This window comes from Xyrauchen texanus, chromosome 3 (assembly GCF_025860055.1).
Source record: "Xyrauchen texanus isolate HMW12.3.18 chromosome 3, RBS_HiC_50CHRs, whole genome shotgun sequence".
In the NCBI taxonomy this organism is placed as follows: domain Eukaryota; kingdom Metazoa; phylum Chordata; class Actinopteri; order Cypriniformes; family Catostomidae; genus Xyrauchen; species Xyrauchen texanus.
The window spans coordinates 20,218,065-20,243,663 of NC_068278.1; the positions used below are offsets into that span (position 1 = coordinate 20,218,065).

The following is a 25,599-nucleotide window of genomic DNA, read 5'->3' on the forward strand; positions in this document are numbered from 1 at the left end:
TAGATAACTTGATCTTGCCTGCTAACGCTGACGAATTTCAAGCTACCTTGCTTCGTAACTTTCAAATAATTTCAACGGTCTTCTCTTTATACTAAAAGTCAGGTTAATGTCAATGTCAACCTGTAATTGTTCAGCTAGGTAAACTACAATAACACATGAAATGAATGCTAGACAATCTTCAAGATAATGCAAAAACACCCATTCATTAGTGTAACGTAACTTGGTTATACAGAAAATATATACATTCTCTTATTATAAAACAATAGCGCATTAATATATCAAAATGACAGTTGTGATGGAATCACATCAATAATGAATTGTGTCAACATATTTATAATGTACAATAATGTAATATCTATAAACACCTACTGTCATCATCCATAAAGCTGGCTAGCTAGCTAACGCCGACATAGTCTATCGTATAAATGCAGTCAATGTATAATGCAAGAACTACAGTCTCGCCTATCCAGACCTATATCAACACTTTGTTTTAGCCCTGTTCCAACACTGGAGAGTCAAATATAATATATAGTCTCAAAGTTTGAAGTAAAACAATCATAACTGTGTCATTTAAATGATGCAACCTCATCTGTCAGCATGATGCCGGTGAATCACGTTCAGTCTCTTTGCACGTTATGTCATTGTTTTGGTCAATGCTTGCTCGCATCCCTATGAAGTGTGTTCACGAGCAACAGGTAGCTGACTGCAGTTCACATAATGGCCACATGTGTAGTTAGTAACAAGAGTTTCTGAATCTTATATACTGCAACTTTAAGTTTAACATTTTATTGGGTTTAAATTTTCTACAGTGCAATCTTGACTCTAAGCAGGAGTGAATGTACTTAACTCACATAACAATACCTATTCATACTGAAAACTAGGTCGATCATTGTCTCTTCTTATTGTCTATGCTCTTTTTCCAATTACATGTAAGTGATCAATGTCGGCCTGTTTAACTGTAGCCCTGTGTGGCCTGTCCAGATGTTCACAGGCACATCTGCTCACGTGTAACAAAATAATCCTGTAGATTCAGCCAGATCTCCCTAGTGACACAATATGAATCTACACTGAAGCCTGAGTATAAATCTGTGTAACAAGTATAAATCTCTGAAGTGCCTTAAATCCCAAATGGTTTGGGTGTGCAGAGAATGTGCATGTATGTCTCTGTGTGTAAGTTGCTAACAACAAACCATTGTCATAACATCATAATATCGTCTTACACTTTTTGACGTATTTTTCTAACCAAAATATCAAAACCAAAATGTCATAATTTTGGTGAAAGTTAAGCTGATCAGACTTAAAATGACATTTGATTTATTATAAACAGCGCCTAAATGCTGGAATAATGGTGCTTCCATTATAAAAACTACTGGTGGTACTATAGTACAGTACGTTAAGAGTATCAGATGGTTATATCATCATGGTACTGAATATTTGCCATATATAATGTATATAGGTTACCATGGTATTTACAGTGCATTTTACTACAAGTTAATTAAAAGAATACTTTAGCACCATGGTTCTTTTTTGTAAGTGTGTTTCTAAAATAGTCTTTCAGTTGGGAAGCAAAGTTGAGACATTAACACCAGCCATTAATAACAACAATGCACTCCTGTTGAAGTACACATTTGATTACATTTTAAGGAACAGATGAAAGATGATTAGTTAAGATCAGCTAAGCTAGGTTGCGTTAAGGTAGGTTAAGTTATTTGTAAGAGGACAAATGATGTGAAAAATGTTGAATGAAACAAAGATGTGAAAATGCTTTGTAATTTTATTTATTTCACATTTAAAGTGAGTTATTTAATATAAAGTATATGAAATTATAAACTATAAATGGCTGGTAGAAAATCTGAATAAAAGGTCAAATTCAACTTTCACTGGCCTCTTTGACTGGTTGGCAAAAAGTTAATTCCCCACCCTGGAAGCAGCAGTGTTTCCACAGTCTAAAATCTCAGCTTAATATTCCGGCTTGTTTAAGGCAGATCTGTCAGACAACAAATAAAGCAGTGTATACTTTCTTTGGAGAATTGAGAGAAGAGAAACAGTGCTGTCAACCTTAGTGCAGCTCATTTGTTGCTGTGCTGCTTTGCAGTGACAGGGATAAATGCAAAATGCGCTTGACTTTACCCGCTGTGATGTGTCTCTCTCTTATTATGATGATTTTATTTGTTCAACCTGAGAGTAAATCTTCTTTAGCACTGCTAAATTTTAACCTTGACTGAACAGGATTTTTTTTTTTTTTAAATACAAACACTGCCACACACACACACACACACACATGAATACCTGGCCTGCTGGATAGCCTCCACCCATTCATCACATTCCGTCTCCTCCTCCGTCCGCAGTTCCAGAGGCTTTTGTCCATCATGGCCGAAGACGATGAGAAAATATTGCTGCAGATGCAGATACAACATGAGAAGTTACCAGACCTGTAAACCTGTCCATGTGTTAAATGCTAACAGTAAAAATATTTTAATTATTATGTTAAAACAACATCTTTGTTTTCATCCATTTAACTGCTGAATATAACAGCTTAAACCAGTATATAGTGGTTTGCTGGTCTTAGCTAGTCTGGTTTACTGGTTTGAGAAGTGTTATGGGTAATTGTCAAATGTTTTTTCTGGAAGAAACCAGCTGAACACCAGCTAGACGATCTGAAGATCAGCTTGGCCAGACTGGGAGACCAGCTAGACCAGCTTATAGTAAACTAACTACTGTAAGACCAGAGTCTTACCAACATTTCATCTCAATATTTCCCTTTTTTCTGGTAAAAAAGTTCTTCCTTTTTTACAAATTACTAAGTAATTAAATTAAATGGTGTTGAAAAAGCACCATCTTGTAACTTATTACTGCAGGTTGTAATTTTGGCATCACTTTGATTTTAATGAAACTTTTAAGGCAGTAATTAAACGTAGTTTGCAATAGCAGTGGGTTAATTATTATTATTTTTATTTACTTTTTTGCAGTGTACTGAACTTCATTATGTTGTCTTAAATATGAAAAAAGTGTAGTGCTGCTGAATATGATGAGTATACAGCCTAAAGCACAACAACACATGAGGCCTGCTTTTAAATGTTCATAGAAACATCAAACTTACTGGCAGCACACAGACACTGTCAAGCTCTGTGAAATAAAACAAGGAAAGTGTTATGAGAGGCTGAGCACTATGCGGTTTGAGGCCATCTGCAAGGCAAATAAACAAAGGCATCTGCTTAACAGCAGGTGTGAGAGGAGTTGAATCAGCTATTGTCATAATGACCTGAGGGAACAGGGACAGTGTGAAGTGGTTCCCATTTGGTAACTTCACTTGGTACAACACATTGACAATGGGATATTGCACCAAAAGTTGGTGTGGGTGTACATCATGTCAATAGTTTAGCACATCAGTTTGACAAAAACTGTTTGAGATGAGCAGCCCAACACCAAAGACTAAAATGCCAAAATCTCACCCCATTCATATGTCATTTATTTTATAGTAGACTTTATACCCCCTCTCTTCACCTATGATGACCAATGCTGGTGATCGCATGCTTTGTGTGCTGTGCACACTTTACACACTTAAATGTACAGGATTGAGCCGTATCATTTCTGTGATCAACTGTGTTGTCTAAACAATGCCTTTCTCACTGGATTGTAGAAGCTATTTCTTTGGCATACAGCAGCAGAGGTGTGGAGTTGCTCGAGGGAGTGTGCATACACTCAACTCGTGGCATGGCTACTTCATGGGCACTATTTAAAGGGTTTTCGGTAGAAGACGTTTGTGCGGCGACCAGTTGGGCTTCACCGCACACTTTTGTGTGCCATTAATGTTTGGATGTCTCGGTGGCTCATTCTGTCCTTTCAGGTGTGATCTAAGTGCTAATATGTTTTTTGTTTCTGCCTTCATGAGGCTCGAAAATAGGTCCCATAGTCAATGTGTTGTACCTCATTTCCCTCCTTCTAAGAATAGCAGTTGTTAAATGCATAACTTTATGTTAGCATGTGTGCTTTCAAACCCTTAGTAACCTTCATTTGAGGGTGTAGAGTGTAGGGTGATCAAGGTGTAGTACATCATATACAACAATTAGCATTTTATTTCCGAGTCATTGTATTTACATAATTTCTGTTCCAAGACCACGTCTGCCACTTTATTAGAACCATAGTATTCCTAATAAAGTGCTAAGTGTATGTTATTAAATTCTACTATAAATTAAATGACTTCTAAACATGGGCTCAAGTGAATAGTTGAACCAATTTTTTGAACTGATTCACTCAAATTAATTGAGTTTCATTTAATTTGCTACATACAGTGGTTGTGCCCAGAAGCTGGAAAATGCTGCCTTCAGAGACTGTATACAGATGTAGGATGAAAATAAGGTGCTTTTCAAACTGTTCTGATACAAGTACATTCCTACAAAAATGCTGTTTTTTAAGCCATTAACTGATTAGGCAGCAAGTCATCTGCCTTTGCTTTCAGACTGAGCAATTTTGTGGATTGGTGAATTGAATGTTTTAAACAGTTCACTAACATGAACCATATGAATGAACCGATTCACCTAACTGTTTTGGGGTTTCATTTCCCATGAGAGAGACAGGAAGAGGAAGGTTCAGGTGAGCGCGCTTGATTACTGCCTCGCTTTGGTTGGCAATGGCTTCGGCGTGCACAATACAAAAAAGCAATGTAGTGATTTATCATGTTCCACCATTATTCAAAAGTATCTTGTTACTGGAATAGTTAGACTATTGTGAAAGTAGTTTAACTACTGTCACACTTATGTAATTAAGTTAGTAGCTCGGCTCCTTGAGGCACAATAGAGAATGCTGCTGCCCTAGGCAACTGCCCATATTGCCTATGCCAAGATCTGCCAGTGAATGATGATGAAACTTGCTGTGTAAAACACATCTTCTCTGTGATGGCTGCAAGCTGGACAAACAAATGCTAGCACTACCATTCTGTTTATACATCCTCCTAGTCATAGAGAACAGAACATTATGTGGTCTGAAGGCGGAGATATTATAGTACATTTTAATATATCAAACATAGAAAATTTACTTAATTAATCATTCAGTTAATAATTGAATGAATATGTATGCAATATGCAGTGATCTAAAATGACAATGTGTAATCAATGTATTATGAATAACTGCATTATCAATGTTATTCAATATGTTACACATTTAATCATTCTTTTATTGATTTAATACTCTAATTTACTCTGATGCAATTTGAAACTATGGAAAACAGCTAAGCTTGCAGTCTCTCACTGTGTAAGGCCCCTCTGGGTCAAGGGAAAATGAGTTGATGTGATACAGACAGTGAGAGACCTTGGGAAACAGAAAGAAGGGATGCAGGTGTCAAGCAAATGAGTAGGGAGTTTTATATTAAACTTTGTATGACCCAAAAGGAGGTGCGCATGAGGATCTTAAAAGGAAAATGAGCAGAGCTGGTGCTGATAACACCAAGGTCACCAAAAGGGCATTGAGATGAAACAGCAAGGTGACCAGCTGGAAGGGAGATGGTGATGACGAAACTAGGGGGTATAAGATGATTTTATTGGATGAAGAGGCCATCACTCAAAGAGAGAGGGTGGAACAGAAGCTGTATAAAGGATGCATGACTCTGAAGTGTAATTACAGATGCTAGGTGATCAACTGGCATCTTGGCTTTGTTGCTTTGTTCAATAAAGTCTCATCTTTGGTATCTGGAACCTCTGGACTTTGACAGTTTTCTTGCTAAGAGGGATATCCAATATTCCACAGCATAATTTTGGTGCCCAACGTGGGGCTGGAAATGGGGCCAAGAGAGCACCGCTGCAGGTTTGCTGACACGGACTCTACAAAATCACTGGCTCCAAAAAAATTAGGTAAGCGATTTGCTTAAAAGGTGTTTTGTGTAGTCTGTTATAAGTTTGACCTGGGTAGTGATAACTCAAAGAGCCTCACCAGTCCTGAACTCAATTTAATGATTAATTTGATAAAATAGAGAACTGGGTTCCAGGTTTAAAAAACTGAGAATGCTAATGGTAAGTGTTGTAAATAAGTTGAAATGCACAAAATCCTATGGATACCACATTCCTAGGGAGGAATGGGCTGCATTGGTAGGTTTCCCAAGAAGGGGGTGTTGAAATCCTGTGGATACCACTCTCAGTGGTGACCCCAGTGAGGAGAGGGGACACGCTATGAATGGACGTTTTCTGCGAGCGCACAATTTGTGGATGGCGACGCCATTAAGAGGTCTGAACGGGCAGGTTAAAATCCTACAGGTGGTCTGCCTGTGTAGGTTACACAAGAGTTCATGCGTGTACCCAAGAAGGGTTCTGTGAGTTTTGTGTAATTTGTGGAATTGATGTATATGTGTTGACGATGTTGAGTTTGTGGAATTGACTGCATTGCTTTGTATGACTGCTGTGTTGACTGTGCTGTGTTTATTCTGGCTGTGCTGTGATATGCTGTATTTGTGTGAAATCAAACTATGAGTGGGTGGTTGGGTGTGCTGTTATAAACCCATGTGATTGTTTTTCCTGCATTAATTTATGAACGCTGTGGTATGAAGAAACAAGTGTGCAAAATTCTGTATTTGAGAACTGTGAAATGAATGATGAAAAAAGTGTGAAAAAAGTTAGAAAAGTAATCCCAAGAATTAAAAATGTTCTGAGATATTGGCCTTATTGATTATTTGGACATCATCCAAATTGTAGTCGTTGTGATCCAGATAGAGAGACACAATCATTAATAAAGAAATAAGAAAAGTAACCGTTTCTCTCTTCCACAGTGGGAGTACAGAATTGAGAGTGTGTAAACGAGAGAAGGAGAGTCGAAAGGAGGGGCCAAGTCATAGTTGTGTTTTACAATTGTGTAGTATTTTTTGAGAGATCTGTGTTTATAAAGGGCTTGTGTTTTTAAAAAGTGTGAAAGTTTCTGTGTTTATGAGAAAGAGCAAGTGGTATATCTGTGCTTAGAGTTAAAATTTATGTCACATTATCTGGACAAACAATAAAGATTTGAGTCCAGTGTATTACTTTAAACTAAAGGCAACTAAATAATTGGATTTTAAACAAACGTTGTATTGAAGATAAGTGTTGTTACATTACAATAATGTATAATTATGGCAAACACTCCAGTGGAAATGCTAACATCTAGTAATCCACTGTGTAAATAATTGACTGATCATGATTTGAATATGAGAAGCAAACCATAAATGAGAAAACTTTACATTCATGTGTCTGTTTTACATTCTGTCTGGTCCAGTTTATGAGAGAATACAATTTTGAACAATATTAAATTAAACACTGTAAATTCTTGAAATTTAAATGTAAGAACCCATGATTATTTATTTTAGTATGTGTTTGCGTATGTCTAAAGAACAAATTTACATGTGAGTTGCAGCTTTATCTGTGTAAACTTGACCAACCTACAAAAATAAGATAGGTAGAGTTTATTATTTTGTTAGGGACTGTCTGATGGAGAGATTGAGTGAGACGCTGCTCTGAATGGGAGAGCTCATCTCTCTTGGTGTCTCCACTCAGACAGGGGTGCCACGAATTAAGAAAATATAGATACCAGATTCTTTTAGTTTAGATATGTATTATTCTTTTATTTGTTTCAATTTATATACACAGTGTAGGCATTGGTTGACCATGGGTACACTGAGAGCTTCTGATTTTCATGTGTGGCAGCCTTGACAATATTGTGGTGCCTTTTCCTTGGGTTTGATCTGTGACCAATCATGCCAATAAAATAGAAAATAAAGTCCCAACCTCCAATGAGGAGACAGAACTAAACAAATGTTGTAAACAGTTTTAACCAGATGCCATGATATCTAACAAAATATAAGTTTTTCTTCTTTTGAAAGTGCATAAAATGGAAAATGTTCTGATTTTAAGAATTAAGAAATATCTTTGATGTAGTTTATTGTAAAAAATTACTGATAATGCTAAGGAAAAAAATTGGTCATTGGAGGCAGGTGAAAGCAATGGAGAAACTTTAAGATGAAATTGGACATTGTAACTTCCTCAATTATGAATGTTAATAACTTTATATGCATGCATCTATTCTGTGTGTCTTTGATACTAACTATGTTTTACCCTTTCTTTTGTCATCATTATGTTTATGTTGTTTCACTAACTCATTCTGGAACCAGTCTCTCACCATTGCAGATTGCTAGGCCAAATTATTTACTGAAGCTGCTAATATTGCAGGAGGAAATCTGGGCTATTATCCGATTGGTCCTCCCGCTCTCATCACTGCTGGTAATCATTACTGATTTGCCATTTCTAATGTGGATTAAAATTTCTCTGGATAAGTTGATTTCAGTCTTTTATGACTAATTGGTTTCATGATTTTCCAGACTGCTATCCATGGGTTCAATACCCAAGTCTAAATTGTTCTTTTTTGAAACAGCATGAGGGAGTGAAATGCCCCATTAATCGTTATGTACTCCTTGAATATCATTTATAGTTTTAGTCATTTTTGAAGGTACTATTAACCAAGCAGACTGCTGTTGAATGAAACATAGTATGCATTTATAAACTTTAAAAAACACTGGAAGTACCACTGGAGGGCCAGAGGATAAGACATCACAAAATGAAGTAAGGATCGAAGAGCACATCGGTGCTTAGCAGCAAGATCAAGTTTCAACTTGTGGTCTTCAAACCCGCCGTCTGTTCCAACACCAACAGAGAGCACTCCAGGCTACAGGAAATGTCTTTGAGTTCCTCTGGCACTGTGGGAGTAATTTGCTGATATTGTTTAATCACTGAAGTAAGTTAACCTACTGAAATAAATCGAATCACTGATGTACTCTACATAACGCCCTTGTGTAATCAGCACGCACATGCTTTTATACAAGAAGTTGATTGTTTTTGATTGATGTCTCCCCTAGAAAGAACTTAGTTAGGGAGATGAGATATTTTACTCCCTCCAAGCCAAATGTGTGGGGAGATGTTTGATCTTATTCTCCTCCAGAGAGTAGTTCCATAAGAGCAGTTACTGTTAGAGGAATGTGTGACTTAATGATTTAATACTAAGTTTCAAACTGTATCAGAGTAAATCAATGGAAAACAGCTAAGCTTGCAGTCTCTCTCTCTGTAAGGCCTCTCTGGGTCAAGGGAAAATGAGTTGATGTGATACAGACAGTGAGAGACCTTGGGAAACAGGAGAAGGGATGCAGGTGTCAAGCAAATGAGTAGGGAGTTTTATATTAAACTTTGTATGACCCAAAAGGAGGTGCGCATGAGGATCTTAAAAGGAAAATGTAATGAGCAGAGCTGGTGCTGATAACACCAAGGTCACCAAAAGGGCATTGAGATGAAACAGCAAGGTGACCAGCTGGAAGGGAGATGGTGATGACGAAACTAGGGGGGTGTAAGATTATTTTATTGGATGAAGCTTTATAAAAGATACAGTTACAAAAAAGCACTGCAGCAGTACCATGGTATCAGATGAAATATGCCATGGTATTGAATGATTACCATATACTGAATGGTACTTAATTATTCATATTCCATTGTATTTACATGGTACTCCAAGGTACTTAAAAAATATACCATACGTATGTCCATATCCAAAACACCATGATATTGCCATGTCCAAAAAACTAAAGTAGTACCCTGGTATCTTTGTTTCTTTTTTGTTAGTCCATTATCTAATAGCATTTTTCAACTGATATAATAACATCACCACAGCACAGACTGTATTAATGCATGAAAGCTGATAATTTCCAAGAGTTTTTCCATCCTTTGGTTCCTGAATTAGTATATACTTAGTATACTGTAGGGAATAATTTCAAGCTATAATTAAGCATTGAGTTCATCTAATTTGTAAGGCATCGTTATGCACATCAATGCAGTCTGCTAATCAAAGGTGGAAATGTCAGAAAACAGAACATATTGCATCTCTTTGTGCATTTGATGTTTACATTTATTTTACATCTGCAGACGACACTAACAAAATGATCTACTTCAGCTGGTCATCCAACAGTAAACACAACTAGCTCTGGTCTTTTCTCTGTGAGTCATGGCTGAATTTACAAGGAGACAAAATAAAGCACAAATATATTAATCAGTTCACCACAGCCATGTATATGCATCAAGCATACAGAACTGCTTTGTGTGCCAGCTTGTTTACAGGAGTGCATATGTGCATATGCACACATTTACAGTCAGATACTGCTACTGCAGTTGATGTCAAGTTTAAGGGATTAAGCGTTCAGCAGAATGGAAAGGCATGAGAGGCCTTATGTAACCCTCTCTAGATCTATTTACAGTCTCCCAGGCTGGCTGCCTCTCTGGACCTCTGGACCCCTCCCTGGGCTTTAATGTAGCATGTAAATAGAGTATAAAATCAGCATCAGGAATTCTGATGATCTCAGAATACAAAAGTAAAACCATATCCTTGTCTTTCTGTGGTTTGTAGGCTACCAAAATAACTTGTACAATTTACAGTACTTACAAGGATAAAAGAAAAGAAGCAACTCATTGGGTTTCTTGAAAACAATTAGGCCTATTACAGTATGTGTTTAGGAAAATTGTTGTTGTTTCTGAACATTAAGGCATAGTTCACCCCAAAATAAAAACTCTGTCATCATTTACTCACCAAACCCATATTACTTTTTCTTATGTCGAACACATAATGATATGTAAGCCTGAGAATGTTAATCACCATTTAATTTTATTGCCACTACTTTTCATACAATGGAAATGAATGGTGACTGAGGCTAATACTTACATTCTGCTTAAAATCACCTACCTTACATGAACTTAAAATGTATACTATTTAACTTGCTCTTCCTCTCAAACGACATTCCTATCCAGCTGACATCACTAAAGCTGCACAGGCTATTTGATAATGTTAACAAATAGCCAAATATCCCATTAGGCATTATTTTAGCAAATTTGCATTCGGGTCTGACTCCATTCTGGTATAAGACTTTTCACACTCCAATCAGATCCTGCCCCACATTTGTTTTCTCATTGAATAACTTGTTTCACTCTGTAAATGGGTTGTGAACAGGGTTTCATGAATATCTAAATGCACCTACTGTATATTGACGGTAAGAGTCTAGACACAGCATCTTGGAACTCTACAACCAGTCATTGATGCATCAGTTTAAAATGCAAAATGTGTTAATTGGTGTCTAAAGGGCAAAATGAAGCCTCTTGGCAATGCACCAATGAGGCTTTGAGCTAGATTAGTGACAAGAGATTCACTTAAATTCTAGGATAGGAGATAGAAAAGTCAAAACAGGTACACAGACATGTGAGATAATACAAAACACATTAAAAGTAAGAAAAATGTCCTGCAACACCTTTTACACCTCCCACTGCAATGCTCCTGTGCTTACAAATGATAAGAATTGATTGATTTGCTAATACTTCTATGATTTACTAGATTTTGTTGCTCTGAGCAGGCTCTGTTGTCTGTACCACCTCCATACACTGTGTAAAACTACAATACTGCATAAAAGCCTTATTAAAATGTCAGCTGTAATCCACCTAAGCCCCTACTATCAAAGTCACCTCTGATGTCAAGATCTTTGACAATGACAGATATATATAATATCTAATTAATTACATATAATACAAATTATATATTTATCATTTATCATTTCTTATGTTTATTAATCATTCAACAGCAACCCTGCACTTCAAAAAAATATTCTTGTTTCAACTTAAAAAAGTAAATGTTCTAGCTGCCATAAATTTTATGTTTTCAACTTAAGAGGGAAAATTGTTTAAACAGACCATAAAGTTGACTTAAATCAATATAACTTGGAAAATGAGCTTAATGTCTTTTTAAGTAAACTTGACTTAGTTCAATACATTTTATTGTAATTCAATTAAAATTGAATATAGAGGTTAATTACTAATATTTTCATTTAATGTTATTGATAAAATCTAAAAGTAGTTAGGGCTATCCCATTGTCAGAGGTAAAATAAACTGCCATTTAATTATTGATGGCCAAATGATTTCCAGAGACCAACATCTGATCATTCAATGATTTTCAGATTGAAGTTTGTCAAGAAGACATGCATGGGCCTCAACACTGGACATGCAAATCACAATGATGGAGACAATCATCAAATACATCGAGTAAAACGATGAGCTTTGAATTACTGGATATTACTGGATGGATAATCATTTCATGTTTTCATATTTACAATTTAATGTGTAAAATATAATTCCATTACATTATTTCTGCAGTTCTGAGACTTGTGGCAACATTTTTACAAATTGGTATTAAGTGGTTCATTACACAGAGTAAAAATAATGGAAAAGAGGAAGCTGGGGCCGGCTTGACAGAACACATAGCCATTTATTGTTGCACTTTTCAGTCGCACACAATAACACACTTCTTCACACTACGCCAGTGATTCCCAAAGTGGGTGCCGTGACAACTGGCTTGGGGGTGCTGCAGAATCTCAGCTTTTTTCCAATTTAAACAGCCTAAAATAACTATCGTACCATAAAATAACCTTTTACAGCATATATTTTAAAAATATATCAAAACACCAACATATGAGCATGTCCAAATGAAAATAAATAAGAAAATATATTTCATACTTATTTAAAATTTAAATATTTATTTACCACCAATTGGACTGTTCTCAGAAGAGAATCACCCCGCCCACTCTGCTCAGATCCATCCTTTGTTCTGGTGCATGATCAATTTTATATTTCACACAGAGATTGACAGGATAGGGCAAAGATGGATGCATTTATAAGTTTAACCTGTTGATACGCATTTGTTTGCACTCGGGAGTGACGTCACTGCATACATTTAATATATAAATTACCGTCTATATATGTAATTAATGTTAACAAATTATACATCTTTTCAAAGGTCTAAGGGTTCAACATTGATATCCGATCTCTGTTGCATGATAGCAATCCTCCAGAAACAGCAATTTTGTTATTTGTGCCAGGAGTATTAATGAAAATATGCAATATCAAAACAGGACTTCATACCTTTATTATGAAATCGTGATCACCAGATGAATCCAGTTCACCACACTTGGATCAATTGTCCATGACATGGGTTCATTATATAACATCCAATAGCACTTTTTGTCCATAAAAGTGATAAATCTGAAAAATGTTTATATAGTCTCCATTGTTTACATGAGATCTCGTCTGAAAGAATTACCCTTCGTCATCGTTCTTCAACAAACTATGCAAACTGAGCAGCATGTTGTAAAACTCCATCTCCAAAGTCTATTTTTTAAAATGTGGCATAGTTTCATTCATAATAGCCGAGCAGTGCCTTAGGAGATTGTGTTGAATTTGAGAGGCGGAGCCTTAATATGACTCAATTTGACTATGCTTCCAGCGATTTTCAGAGAAAAAAGCTCACAGGAGCCTCATTTTTTGTTAGATCATCTTCAAATTTGAAACATGACTCCTTTAGACTGTGGCTTTGAGAATATTGTATTTCTGGGTTGTCTTGGCACTTTTATTATTGTTTTTTTATTATTATAAAACATGTTCAGCACAAAATATTTCCACTATTATAAACTTCATAGTTCTCTAACTTAAAAAATAACAACATATATTAATTCTGAAACTTAGGAAATAAAGCCCAAATTGTCTTCCTTCAAAAGATACTTCAACTGTGTCCATACTCCAAAGGGTCCAGTAAATGCAACCATTTAAGTTCAGGTATGTTATTTTCATGGTTTGTGCTCAAAAAGGGGGTGCGTATCAACAGGTTAAACAAAAGAAAAGCAGAAATGTCACAGCCCAGAAGACCGACGGACATCAACCCGGAACCACCACCACCCAAAAAAAATCTAATCGGGCAGTACAGTGAAAGCTACCTGGCTTACGGTTTTACATGGATCGGAGATGCTAGCTGTCTCACACCTGAATGCCTCATCTACAGGGAAAAGTAGCAATGGTACCGAGAAAGCTGAAGAGACATGTAGACACAAAACACCAGAGTTTAGCCAGCAAAGACATAGAATACTTCAAGCGACTAAAAGCACAAAATGTTAAACAGAACCAACAAATGATGTCATGTGTGCGTATGTCTGAGAAAGCTCCGGAGGCTACCTTCTTAGTAGCAGAGCTAATCGCCAAATCAAAGAAGCCCATACCATTGCTGAATCACTCATTTTGCCAGCCTGTAAGAAATTCGTAGGAGTAATGATAGGGGAGGACGCTGTCAAAGATACTGACAAAATCCCGTTCTCTGACAACACAATTAAACATCTGCACTACGCTATGCTTTTCAATTTCACTACACATAAACACTGTTGGCTTTTCAGTTCAACACTCTACACATAAACAGCTTCCCTCATTTCTCTCTCCTGTCTGCCGCTATCTCTTCTCCTTAAGTACTCCCAGAATAATGCACTTGTTGAAGCAACCATGTCGTTTTGTGGTGCTTTTATTACATTTTTGGCTCATGTGTCGACCCGCATGCTCTCCAGGACTTGTAACTTAGACAAGTTTTTAAATGTAATGTAGTTGATTTCGCAACATAATCATTAAATGTATCGTTCTAGTCATGTGATTAAGTAAAAGTGCTTTGATGTCATAGATAGCATTGTGTGAGAAACAGGGTGTAAAGTGTTTATGAATGGATAATCTGACATTTTAATGGTGATTTGTGAAAAAGTGCATGGAAGTCATTATTGTTATAGTGACTCTTGTTATAATTTCACCAGTAAACAGCCACGATACTTATAATGAGCCATGTAAAAATTATATAACAAAAATGTAGGTATAGTAACATGATTCTATAACATTGGGTTGTGTGGTTTATTGCCACTTCAGATACAGTTTCTCTGCTAACTTATAGAAGTCAGATAGCATTCTGCAGAATTCTAATGCCAAAACCTTGCAAAAGAGGAAAAAAAAATGAAGTACTGTAACTATAACTAAATGAAAAAAGAAATTTGAGAAATAGCACACTGACCTCGTAAACAAAATTATCAATGGCCTGCCCCTTTAAATGCATGAACTCATTTCATCCCGGCTGAAAATGGACCCTGCCTTACACTGTGACTCTTCATTCACAACGAGTTATGTCTGTCTTTTCCCCTGTAATGGTCTGACTGAAATACTTTCTAACCCATTTCTTCACACAAATCATAAATTTGAGCACTGTATTCACACGGCCATGCCCCGAAGCTCTGAATTATAAGAAGAGTGTCTATTCTGGGCTGAGCAGTTATATGAAAGTGAAAGCGGTACACGGACTCACACACACAGATACAAACACACACATGCACACTCACAACTCTTATTCTACTTAGTAACAGGCCTCACAGTAGGGCACTGAACTGTGCAACCGCATCATCCATGCTGCCCAAGGCCATCGCAAAGCGGGTTAGGAGGGATGGTAGAGGTTCAGCCTATCATATCGCATCAGTCTGTCAGTTTTCTTCCTTGGGAGTAGAAAAAATATCAGACAGCTTCCCACTAAAAAAAGCCTGTTAGCGAATAAATGTTTGAATAGGTCAATAGGTAACCATTGTTTCTATTCAATATCCTCTTCACAATCACTGTTGTGAAGAAGATTTTGGATGTATTTGACCACTGTGACACTTCTTTGCTGCAACGTGTCTTGCTGTTTTTCGATCTCGCTGTATCTTGTGCACCGTTTTTAAAATGCTGTGCCAAGATAAAAACTGTCTTTCTTTTCCAGTCTGTTGCTCTCCATCTAGCTGTTTTTGATCACAAGAACACATACTGTGTGAACGGACCCTAACACCTCTAAATCTAGTAACTGAACATTCCCCCAAAAAATTAATTCATCGTTGCATGTATACACAATAGTAATTTGCTCTGATTATCTGCCAAGCCTACAGAAGGGGAAGCAGAGAGGGTGGGAGAGTGAGAGAGAAAGAACCTCTTGCATAACATTTCTTAACAAGTGCCAAGCATATTTTTATACTGTCACTTCAACTAACAAATCCCATTTCCATGACAACCTAGAGCTCTGTGCAGTGCATTGCTCAATAATGCTTTTTTGCTCTGCATTTATTATTACCACTTTATTCGTTTACCTCCTCGCCGATCTTCATTTTAACTCTGTCCTCTGTCCATTTCGTAGACAGGAGGTTAGTTATAAAAATAAAAAAAAGTGTTTGGCTCTGCAGTACTTGCCCTTCTGCAATTATATTTGCTGTGATCTCGGCATGGTAAATGTCAACACATATTTGTTTAGAAATCCTCTATCCGTGGCACTGTGTTTTCTTATTGGGGAAGGGAGAAGGGAAGGCGTTGGTAGCTTTGCTATTTGACGTTTAGGAAAAACGTTGATGTTCACTGCCTGGGAGAAATTGATCATGCTTTATTTTCTCACTCCTGCTGGTTGCTTACTGATACTATTTACGATCAAGCAATTTCGCTGTGTGGCACGGGTACTGCTATCTTTACTGCTACAGCCTGTTACAGAACAAAGCAATATTTGTTGTTGTCATAATGCACCTTAATGGTTTGTGTATTAAGGAAGGATGCAACTCATAACATGGTAAAGCATAACTGAATAATTGCACATAATGTAAAAAGTTACATGTAATGAATGTTAATAATGGAATAATTGTTCTAAAAAAGTAATACGATTGTGAGCGCATAATGTAATAATGGTTTTATGCAAAATGTAACAGGTTATTACATTATGATAAATGTATTACATAATTCAAAACAAAATAATTAGATATTTTTAAGGCATAAAAAACATTTGGTATTCCTTCACAGCAGTCCTTTTTTTCTATGTATAAATCTAATCTTAAACTACTTGCAAATTACACAGAACTGAAATATTCATGCATTTATTATTATTATTATTATTATTATTATTATTATTATTATTATCATACATTACTACTGATATATACACTCACCTAAAGGATTATTAGGAACACCATACTAATACTGTGTTTGACCCCCTTTCGACTTCAGAACTGCCTTAATTCTACGTAGCATTGATTCAACAAGGTGCTGAAAGCATTCTTTAGAAATGTTGGCCCATATTGATAGGATCACATCTTGCAGTTGATGGAGATTTGTGGGATGCGCATCCAGGGCACGAAGCTCCCATTCCACCACATCCCAAAGATGCTCTATTGGGTTGAGATCTGGTGACTGTGGGGGCCATTTTAGTACAGTGAACTCATTGTCATGTTCAAGAAAACAATTTGAAATGATTCGAGCTTTGTGACATGGTGCATTATCCTGCTGGAAGTAGCCATCAGAGGATGGGTACATGGTGGCCATAAAGGGATGGACATGGTCAGAAACAATGCTCAGGTAGGCCGTGGCATTTAAACGATGCCCAATTGGCACTAAGGGGCCTAAAGTGTGCCAAGAAAACATCCCCACACCATTACACCACCACCACCAGCCTGCACAGTGGTAACAAGGCATGATGGATCCATGTTCTCATTCTGTTTACGCCAAATTCTGACTCTACCATCTGAATGTCTCAACAGAAATTGAGACTCATCAGACCAGGCAACATTTTTCCAGTCTTCAACTGTCCAATTTTGGTGAGCTCTTGCAAATTGTAGCCTCATTTTCCTATTTGTAGTGGAGATGAGTGGTACCTGGTGGGGTCTTCTGCTGTTGTAGCCCATCCGCCTCAAGGTTGTGCGTGTTGTGGCTTCACAAATGCTTTGCTGCATACCTCGGTTGTAACGAGTGGTTATTTCAGGCAAAGTTGCTCTTCTATCAGCTTGAATCAGTCGGCCCATTCTCCTCTGACCTCTAGCATCAACAAGGCATTTTCGCCCACAGGACTGCCACATACTGGATGTTTTTCCCTTTTCACACCATTCTTTGTAAGCCGTAGAAATGGTTGTGCGTGAAAATCCCAGTAACTGAGCAGATTGTGAAATACTCAGACCGGCCCGTCTGGCACCAACAACCATGCCACGCTCAAAATTGCTTAAATCACCTTTCTTTCCCATTCTGACATTCAGTTTGGAGTTCAGGAGATTGTCTTGACCAGGACCACACCCCTAAATGCATTGAAGCAACTGCCATGTGATTGGTTGATTAGATAATTGCATTAATGAGAAATTGAACAGGTGTTCCTAATAATCATTTAGGTGAGTATATATATATATATATATATATATATATATATATATATATATATATATATATATAACTTTATTTTCACAGTTTGCCATTCTGTATCGGTGTGTGATGTAAACTATTCTAACCTATTTGAGCACTAGTGTTCCAAACAATGGGCACACAAATATATATATATATATATACAATAATGGCAGTGGAATATAAGTGACTATTGAGTTTTTTTATTGAATCTCTAAACTGAAATACTCCTTCCATTTTATGTTATTTTCATATATTGGCCATTGCAATTCACTGCTATTATCAGCTGTTATTTAATCTCATTTGACAGCCCAAGCATATAAAATGAAACAAATTACAGTATAGTTTTTCATGAAAATCGTGCACAAACTGAAGATCTGTCTGGGTCAAGGTAATCTATGTCTGTTTGAGAGACAACACTTTTAAATTAGCTATTAATGTCTGTGTAATGCAATTATTTAAACAGCACTTAAAATGCTGTTTGAAAGAGAACATTGTTTTTTCTTGAATAAAAGAGAAAAATATTGTATAACATTAAATTAAAACATTTAACATGGAATCCAGACAAATTAAAATGCATGAATTGTATCTGTGATACTTTATGCAGTTCTTTTAATAAAGTCATTTTCTGAGAAATTCCATCAAAAATCTGAGGCTTTTTATATATTGATTATAGTACAGATTTAGTATTGATACCCCGGTACCAGGGTTGCTATCATACCGAAGACACATTTCTGGTATTGGAGCAACACTAGTTGTGTCTTATATTCATTGTGGCATGATGTGGGTTAATTTTGTTGTGTTGTGGGTTAATTTTGTTGCGCTGTGGTTTTTTGTTGTGTTGTGATTTCATTTTGTAACCCGCACACACACACACAAGATGAGACAGTCACAATGTCGGATGAAACTGCTTTATTAATAGAAAGCAGTGCAGGCAAAAGTACAAAGGGCAAATCCAGTGAAGAGTAGTCGAGGGAAGCGTAGGGTCAAAAGCCGGGGAATCAAAGTATCGTAAGGGGCAAATCCGGGAGAGAGTGGTAAACGAGAGCGGGAGGTCGAAGCCGGGAAAACAGTAACAATTAGGGCGAAGAACTAGACGGGACTAGCGGGATCAAAGACAGGGGAACAAGGGGAGCTGGCAAGCTAAGGGGTAAACAAGAGGGGGTCAGAACTAGACGAGACTAGCGGGGGACAAAGATACGGGAAACTAAACACAATAACCAACACCCGTGAAACGGATGTGCTGTGGTATTTATAGGGAAAGGTGCAGGTGTAAACAATGAAAGGTGATGAGACGAGTGCAGGTGAAACTAATGTGCAGGAGGATAGGAAGCGCATGAGAAACTCGAGGAAGGGAGATAACCTACGAGCATGTGAGCGAGTAGGAGCAAAGTGGGCGTGAGGGCTGGAGCGAGCAAAAACAGCATGAAAAGCTTGAGGGGGCGGAGCGAGGGAGTGAGGTCGAGGGAGTGAGTGTGTGTTCGACGAAGCGGGGATGGGGCAGAGGAGCGGGGTTCGTGACAGTACTCCCCCCTCTGAATAGGACGGCTCCTGACAGCCGCGGGAGGCGGTGCAGGATGATCGGCGGACAGACAAAGGGAAGTGAGACAGTCCATGGGCAGTTCAAGGTAAGGTCAGGGGGAACATAGTGGACAGGCGGGTGGTCGGGAGATCTAGGGGGCAGCCATAGGGCAGAGACTGGGTCAGGGGGTCTGGAAGGCGACTGGAGGACAGGGACTGGGTCCGGGGGTCTGGAAGGTGACCACCGGACAGGAACAGGGTCAGGAGGCCAGGGAAGAGGCCACAGGACAGGGAGAGTGTCAGGGGGCCACCGGACAGGGTCAGGGGGCCAGGGAAGAGCCGTGAAAGGCGGAGCCGTGGAGGACTTGGGAGACGGAGCCTTGGAAGATGGAGCCGTGAGAGACTCGGCAGGCGGGGTACTGAGAGGCTGAGGAGGCGGCGCCATGGGGAGCCCAAGAGACAGGGCAGAGGGAGGTGGTGCCGCAGGAGGCTCTAGAGGCGGAGGCCTGGAAGACTCTGGAGGTGGAGCTGAAGGAGGCTTTAGGGGCAAAGGCCTGGAAGGCTCAGGAGGCGGAGCCAATGACGGTGGCGCCGTGGGCGGCTCTAGCGATGTAGGCCTGGAAGGCTCTGGAGGTGGAGCCGAAGGAGGCTTTAGGAGCGAAGGCCTGGAAGGCTCAGGAGGTGGAGCCGATGACGGTGGCGCCGTGGGAGGCTCTAGCGAAGTAGGCCTGGAAGGCTCTGGAGGTGGAGCCAAGGGAGGTGGCGCCGTGGGAGGTCCCCGAGGCGACGACCTGGCAGGCTCTGTAGTCTCGGGGGGTAGAGCCATAGCAGGCTCGAGGGGCGGAGCTCTAGAAAGCTCTGGAGTCTTTGGGATCAGAGCCGTGAGAGGCTCGGGAGGTGGAGCCGTGGGAGGCTCTGGAGGGGGAGCCGTAGGAGGCCCGGGAGGCGGAGCCGTAAGAAGCCCGGAAGGCGGAGCCATAGGAGGCTCGAGAGGCGGAGCCGTAGGAGGCTCAGGAGGCGGAGCCGTAGGAGGCTCTGGAGTCTTTGGGATCAGAGCCGTGAGAGGCTCGGGAGGTGGAGCCATGGGAGGCTCTGGAGGGGGAGCCGTAGGAGGCCCGAGAGGCGGAGCCGTAGAAAGCTCTGGAGGCAGAGTCCTGGAAGGCTCGAGAGGCTTGGGGGACGGAGCCCTGAGAGGCTCGAGAGGAGGAAGAGCCCTAAGAGACTCGAGAGACGAAGCCGTGAGAGGCTTGAGGGGTGGAGCCATGAAAGACTCGAGGGGTGGAGCCCTGAGAGGCTCGAGGGGAGGAGGAGCCTTGAGAGGCTCGAGGGGAGGAGGAGCCCTGAGAGGCTCGAGGGGAGGGGAAGCCGTGAGAGGCTCGAGAGGGGGAGGAGCCCTGAGAGACTCGAGAGGGGGAGGAGCCCTGAGAGACTCGAGAGGCGAAGCCGTGAGAGGCTTGAGGGGTGGAGCCATGAAAGACTCGAGGGACGGAGCCCTGAGAGGCTCGAGGGGAGGAGGAGCCCTGAAAGACTCGAGAGGGGAAGCCCTGAGAGGCTTGAGAGGGGGAGGAGCCCTGAGAGACTTGAGAGGCAAAGCCGTGAGAGGCTTGAGGGGTGGAGCCATGAAAGACTCGTGAGGAGAAGCCCTAGGAGGCTTGAGAGGGGGAGGAGCCCTGAGAGACTCGAGAGGCGAAGCCGTGAGAGGCTTGAGGGGTGGAGCCATGAAAGACTCGAGGGAAGGAGCCCTGAGAGGCTCGAGGGGAGGAGGAGCCCTGAAAGACTCGAGAGGGGAAGCCCTGAGAGGCTTGAGAGGGGGAGGAGCCCCGAGAGACTCGAGAGGCGAAGCCGTGAGAGGCTTGAGGGGTGGAGCCATGAAAGACTCGTGAGGAGAAGCCCTAGGAGGCTTGAGAGGGGGAGGAGCCCTGAGAGACTCGAGAGGAGGAGCCTTGGGAGGCTCGTGAGGCGGAGGCCGCGAGGGCTCTGAGGGGCAAGCAGAGGCTGGCAGAGCCGTGGAAGACTCTGGAGGCGGAGCAGAACCCGGCAGAGCCGTGGAAGACTCTGGGGGCAGAGCAGAACCCGGCAGAGCCGTGGAAGACTCTGGGGCGGAGCAGAACCCGGCAGAGCTGTGGAAGACTCTGGGGGCGGAGCAGAACCCGGCAGAGCCATGGAAGACTCTGAGGGAACCTCTGCGGTCTTGAGCACAAGACAAGACTGGGGAGAAGGGGCCCTCTTCCTTCTCTTACATCTTCGTCCAACAGGGGACATGGCCATGGGGATGGTCGAGGCTACAGGCGCTGGCTCTGGGGCGGTCGAGGCAACAGGCGCTGGCTCGCTGGCCGTGGCAGGCATGGGCGTTGACTCGCTGGCTGTGCCAGGCTTCGAGGCTGGGGCCGTGACAGGCATCGGGACTAGGGCCGTGTCCGGCTTCGGGACTGGGGCCGTGACAGGCCTCGAGACGGGGGCCATGGTGTGGAGCACTGGTTCAGTGTCTGCCTCCCCCACAGTAAACAAGGAACCAGCGTACAGTAGGGCGAGGTCAATATACTGAGCCAGGTTGAGAGAACAGTGACCACCAGGCATGAATGATGAGGTTGGCTCATTCAGTCCAAATTGAAAAATGGTTTTCAGAGCCACCTCATTAAAATTCACCTGGTTGGCCAGGGCACAAAAATCCACAACATAAACTTCCAAGGGTTGACTCCCTGACGCAACCCCACGAGTCGGGCCGCTGGCTCCATAATGTCGAGGGCGGGGTTATGAGTTACACAACCGCTGCCTCGCATAAAAAACCCTTGGTCAGCGTCCGAAGAGCCATAAACGGGCTCAGGGGCAGACACAGGTGAAATAGGGTGAAACAAATCAGACATAGCGCATACCTGCTGCCCCTGGGCCGTGAGCGTGTGGTCATCTCTCCACACTGTAGCTCCTCGCGCCAAATGTGACGTGCTTCTCCGTTCTAGTGAGCTGCGCGAATCCTTAGCGCGGGGCATTGTGACTGTCAACGGTGAGGTTGGTTATTTTGTAACCCGCACACACACACACACAAGATGAGACAGTCACAATGTCGGATGAAACTGCTTTATTAATAGAAAGCAGTGCAGGCAAAAGTACAAAGGGCAAATCCAGTGAAGAGTAGTCGAGGGAAGCGTAGGGTCAAAAGCCGGGGAATCAAAGTATCGTAAGGGGCAAATCCGGGAGAGAGTGGTAAACGAGAGCAGGAGGTCGAAGCCGGGAAAACAGTAACAATTAGGGCGAAGAACTAGACGGGACTAGCGGGATCAAAGACAGGGGAATAAGGGGAGCTGGCAAGCTAAGGGGTAAACAAGAGGGGGTCAGAACTAGACGAGACTAGCGGGGGGCAAAGATACGGGAAACTAAACACAATAACCAACACCCGTGAAACGGATGTGCTGTGGTATTTATAGGGGAAAGTGCAGGTGTAAACAATGAAAGGTGATGAGACGAGTGCAGGTGAAACTAATGTGCAGGAGGATAGGAAGCGTGTGAGAAACTCGAGGAAGGGAGATAACCTACGAGCATGTGAGCGAGTAGGAGCAAAGTGGGCGTGAGGGCTCGAGTGAGCAAAAAGAGCGTGAAAAGCTCGAGGGGGCGGAGTGAGGGAGTGAGGTCGAGGGAATGAGTGTGTGTGCGACGAAGCGGGGATGGGGCAGAGGAGCGGGGTTCGTGACACATTTCATTGTGCTTCTGTTATGTTGTATCTTAATTTTGTTATATTGTTTTGTGTAACCTTTTCACACGTGAGTCTCTCCTGTTCTGATGGATTCCACAGATGTTTTAATTACAGCATGCCTTAAAGAACTCACGAAATGCTGTAATTAAAAAAATCTTACCTTACACTTCACTGCAGATTAACTGGAAGACAGATTATATCACAGCAGGTGCACTGAAGGACAGATTATATATTATCAAACATATAATGTGGTTTTTATATGGTTATAATGATTGATTATGATAATTAAGATGAGCTGGTTCATCATAAAAAAAAACGTTTCAGTCACTCTTTGGCAGGTAAACAACAGCACGAATGGGTTTGAAAGGTTAATATTGTTGTGTTGAAGCTTGATTTAGTTGGTTGTGGCTTAATTTCATTGTGCTGTGGATTTTCTATTACTGTGTGGCTTAATTTTCTTGTGTTGTATCTTTTTTGTTGTTGTGCTGTGCACCCCTGGGCCACCTTATTCAGCAGACAAAGGTCAGTACCTAAGTGTCAGGACATCACCATATATTAAGGTATAAACTCACAGAGTTCTTAATTGAAATAAATGCACATTTCTGAAAGTAAACATACAACTGAAAGAAGCTTTTTTTGTGTACTATAGTAGAGAAGTACTATTTGGTAGCACTATGCATGTTGGGAGAAACTGGTTACCTTCGAACACATGTGAGATGGATGGGCCAATATCCACCTACATGTGAGATTGGCCTACATGTTTGTATGTTTTTGAGAAATGCTGTTCTGTACTAGGTTCTCCTAAAAACTCACATTAGATCAGATTAACATAGCGAAACCTACCCACAAATACAGAGCACATTTTCAGGCATGTAGCAGCAATCTAATCACAATCCTTGGGTCCACTATTTCCATGTTGCATCAAACACTCACATTCAAAGCTTCTTCAGAAAAATTCTCAGAAGGAATTCACTTCACTCATCCACCATAATTTATTTTTATTTGATTTGCATTTGTTTTGTTCTCAATGGTGATTTTTAATAAATATTACAGGTGAAATAATTTCCCTAGAGGTGAGTTCCAAAGTATAATTGTAAAAATAATAAAGCAAAGCGTAAGAATGATAGTCCCACCCCAAACTCCAAATGTTGCTGATTGGGATGCTTAAAAATTTTGATAATATAACAACAGTTTTGATAGTGCCACAGAGCCAGTGTTTTCACTTTTCAGGGAAATCAGCCTATGAATGGCATACTTATAGTTGTATCTGCATATTTTAACATAAAAAAATGACACACATCAACTATAAGGTAATTAGTAATGTTGTAAAAATATTGTGTTTAATACCAAATGAAAAGTAGTAATGTAATGTGAGATTAATAACTATTATATACAGCACTTTTTAATGATGCCCACATAAAACATGAGCAGTGGCAGCCTTACGTTTCTCCAAAGAAAAAAAAATGAATTACAAAAGAAACACAATAACGCAAAGACACAAAACAACATTCTTCACATACTGGCACAACATTTCTTGTGGGACCCTGTCATTTCAACTGCTCCCAATCTGGAGATTACTGCTGACAGCAATTATGAAAGCTGAACCGCTGGTGAAAACATGTCCCCTATCTCTCCTCTTTATCTGCTTGAAAAAATCCCATCTTTGGTTGGAAGAATTCCACATAGAATTTTTGGTAATGAGGAACACTGTGCTGAAACAACTTTCACTGAGAAACTGCTGTAGTTTAATGATGAAACAATCAGCGTAATTAGAAAAGATGCACATTTTGTCTGATCTTCTTCTTCTGATAGAAGTGGTATTGATAATACTCTAGGCACCATGGTGGTGGAACTGTCATGGGGCATGGTGAATTTAATACATTAAAAGTGTATGAATCTGAGATCATCAGCTTTTTTGTGAAGATGAAAGAGCTTACACAAGAAGCCAAGGAAGAAAAGGGACTGTCATGGCCCTGGAAATAGTCTCTTAATATCAATAATTAACAGCAGGGATTCAATAATAGCAGCTGCCACACTACAGATATAATTATATGTGGGTGCAATTAAAATATTTATTGTCACCTGTCTCATGCAGGAGGAATTACATATAGTTTGTTTTCTTACTTTGGACAGCAACAACATATAGGCTCCTCCCTCCCTGAAAATGTCTTGACTTCAGATGACCACCTTAGTATCTAAAGCAAACATTTCATTTTGTTCAATAAACATGAGGGTGAGTAAATGGTGACAGAATTTTCATTTTCAGTCTGATTTTTGCAAAGTCGGCCTAACAGATCTAGATAATGCAATTAATCAGACCACAAATGGCCTCTGCATTGTGC

The 25,599-nt window shown here is 40.4% G+C and overlaps 1 protein-coding gene across 5 annotated transcripts in view; it reads right to left on the bottom strand.

The window, feature by feature from the left end:
• The window catches only part of rasgrf2b (Ras protein-specific guanine nucleotide-releasing factor 2b), a 119,225-nt gene that overhangs the window by 81,092 nt on the left and 12,534 nt on the right, over positions 1-25,599 (bottom strand). For all 5 annotated transcript variants that reach the window (XM_052103474.1, XM_052103466.1, XM_052103460.1 and 2 more), the window contains exon 2: positions 2,290-2,396. In XM_052103474.1, the coding sequence (XP_051959434.1) occupies positions 2,290-2,396 (107 nt within the window). The remainder of the gene's footprint in view (positions 1-2,289; positions 2,397-25,599) is intronic.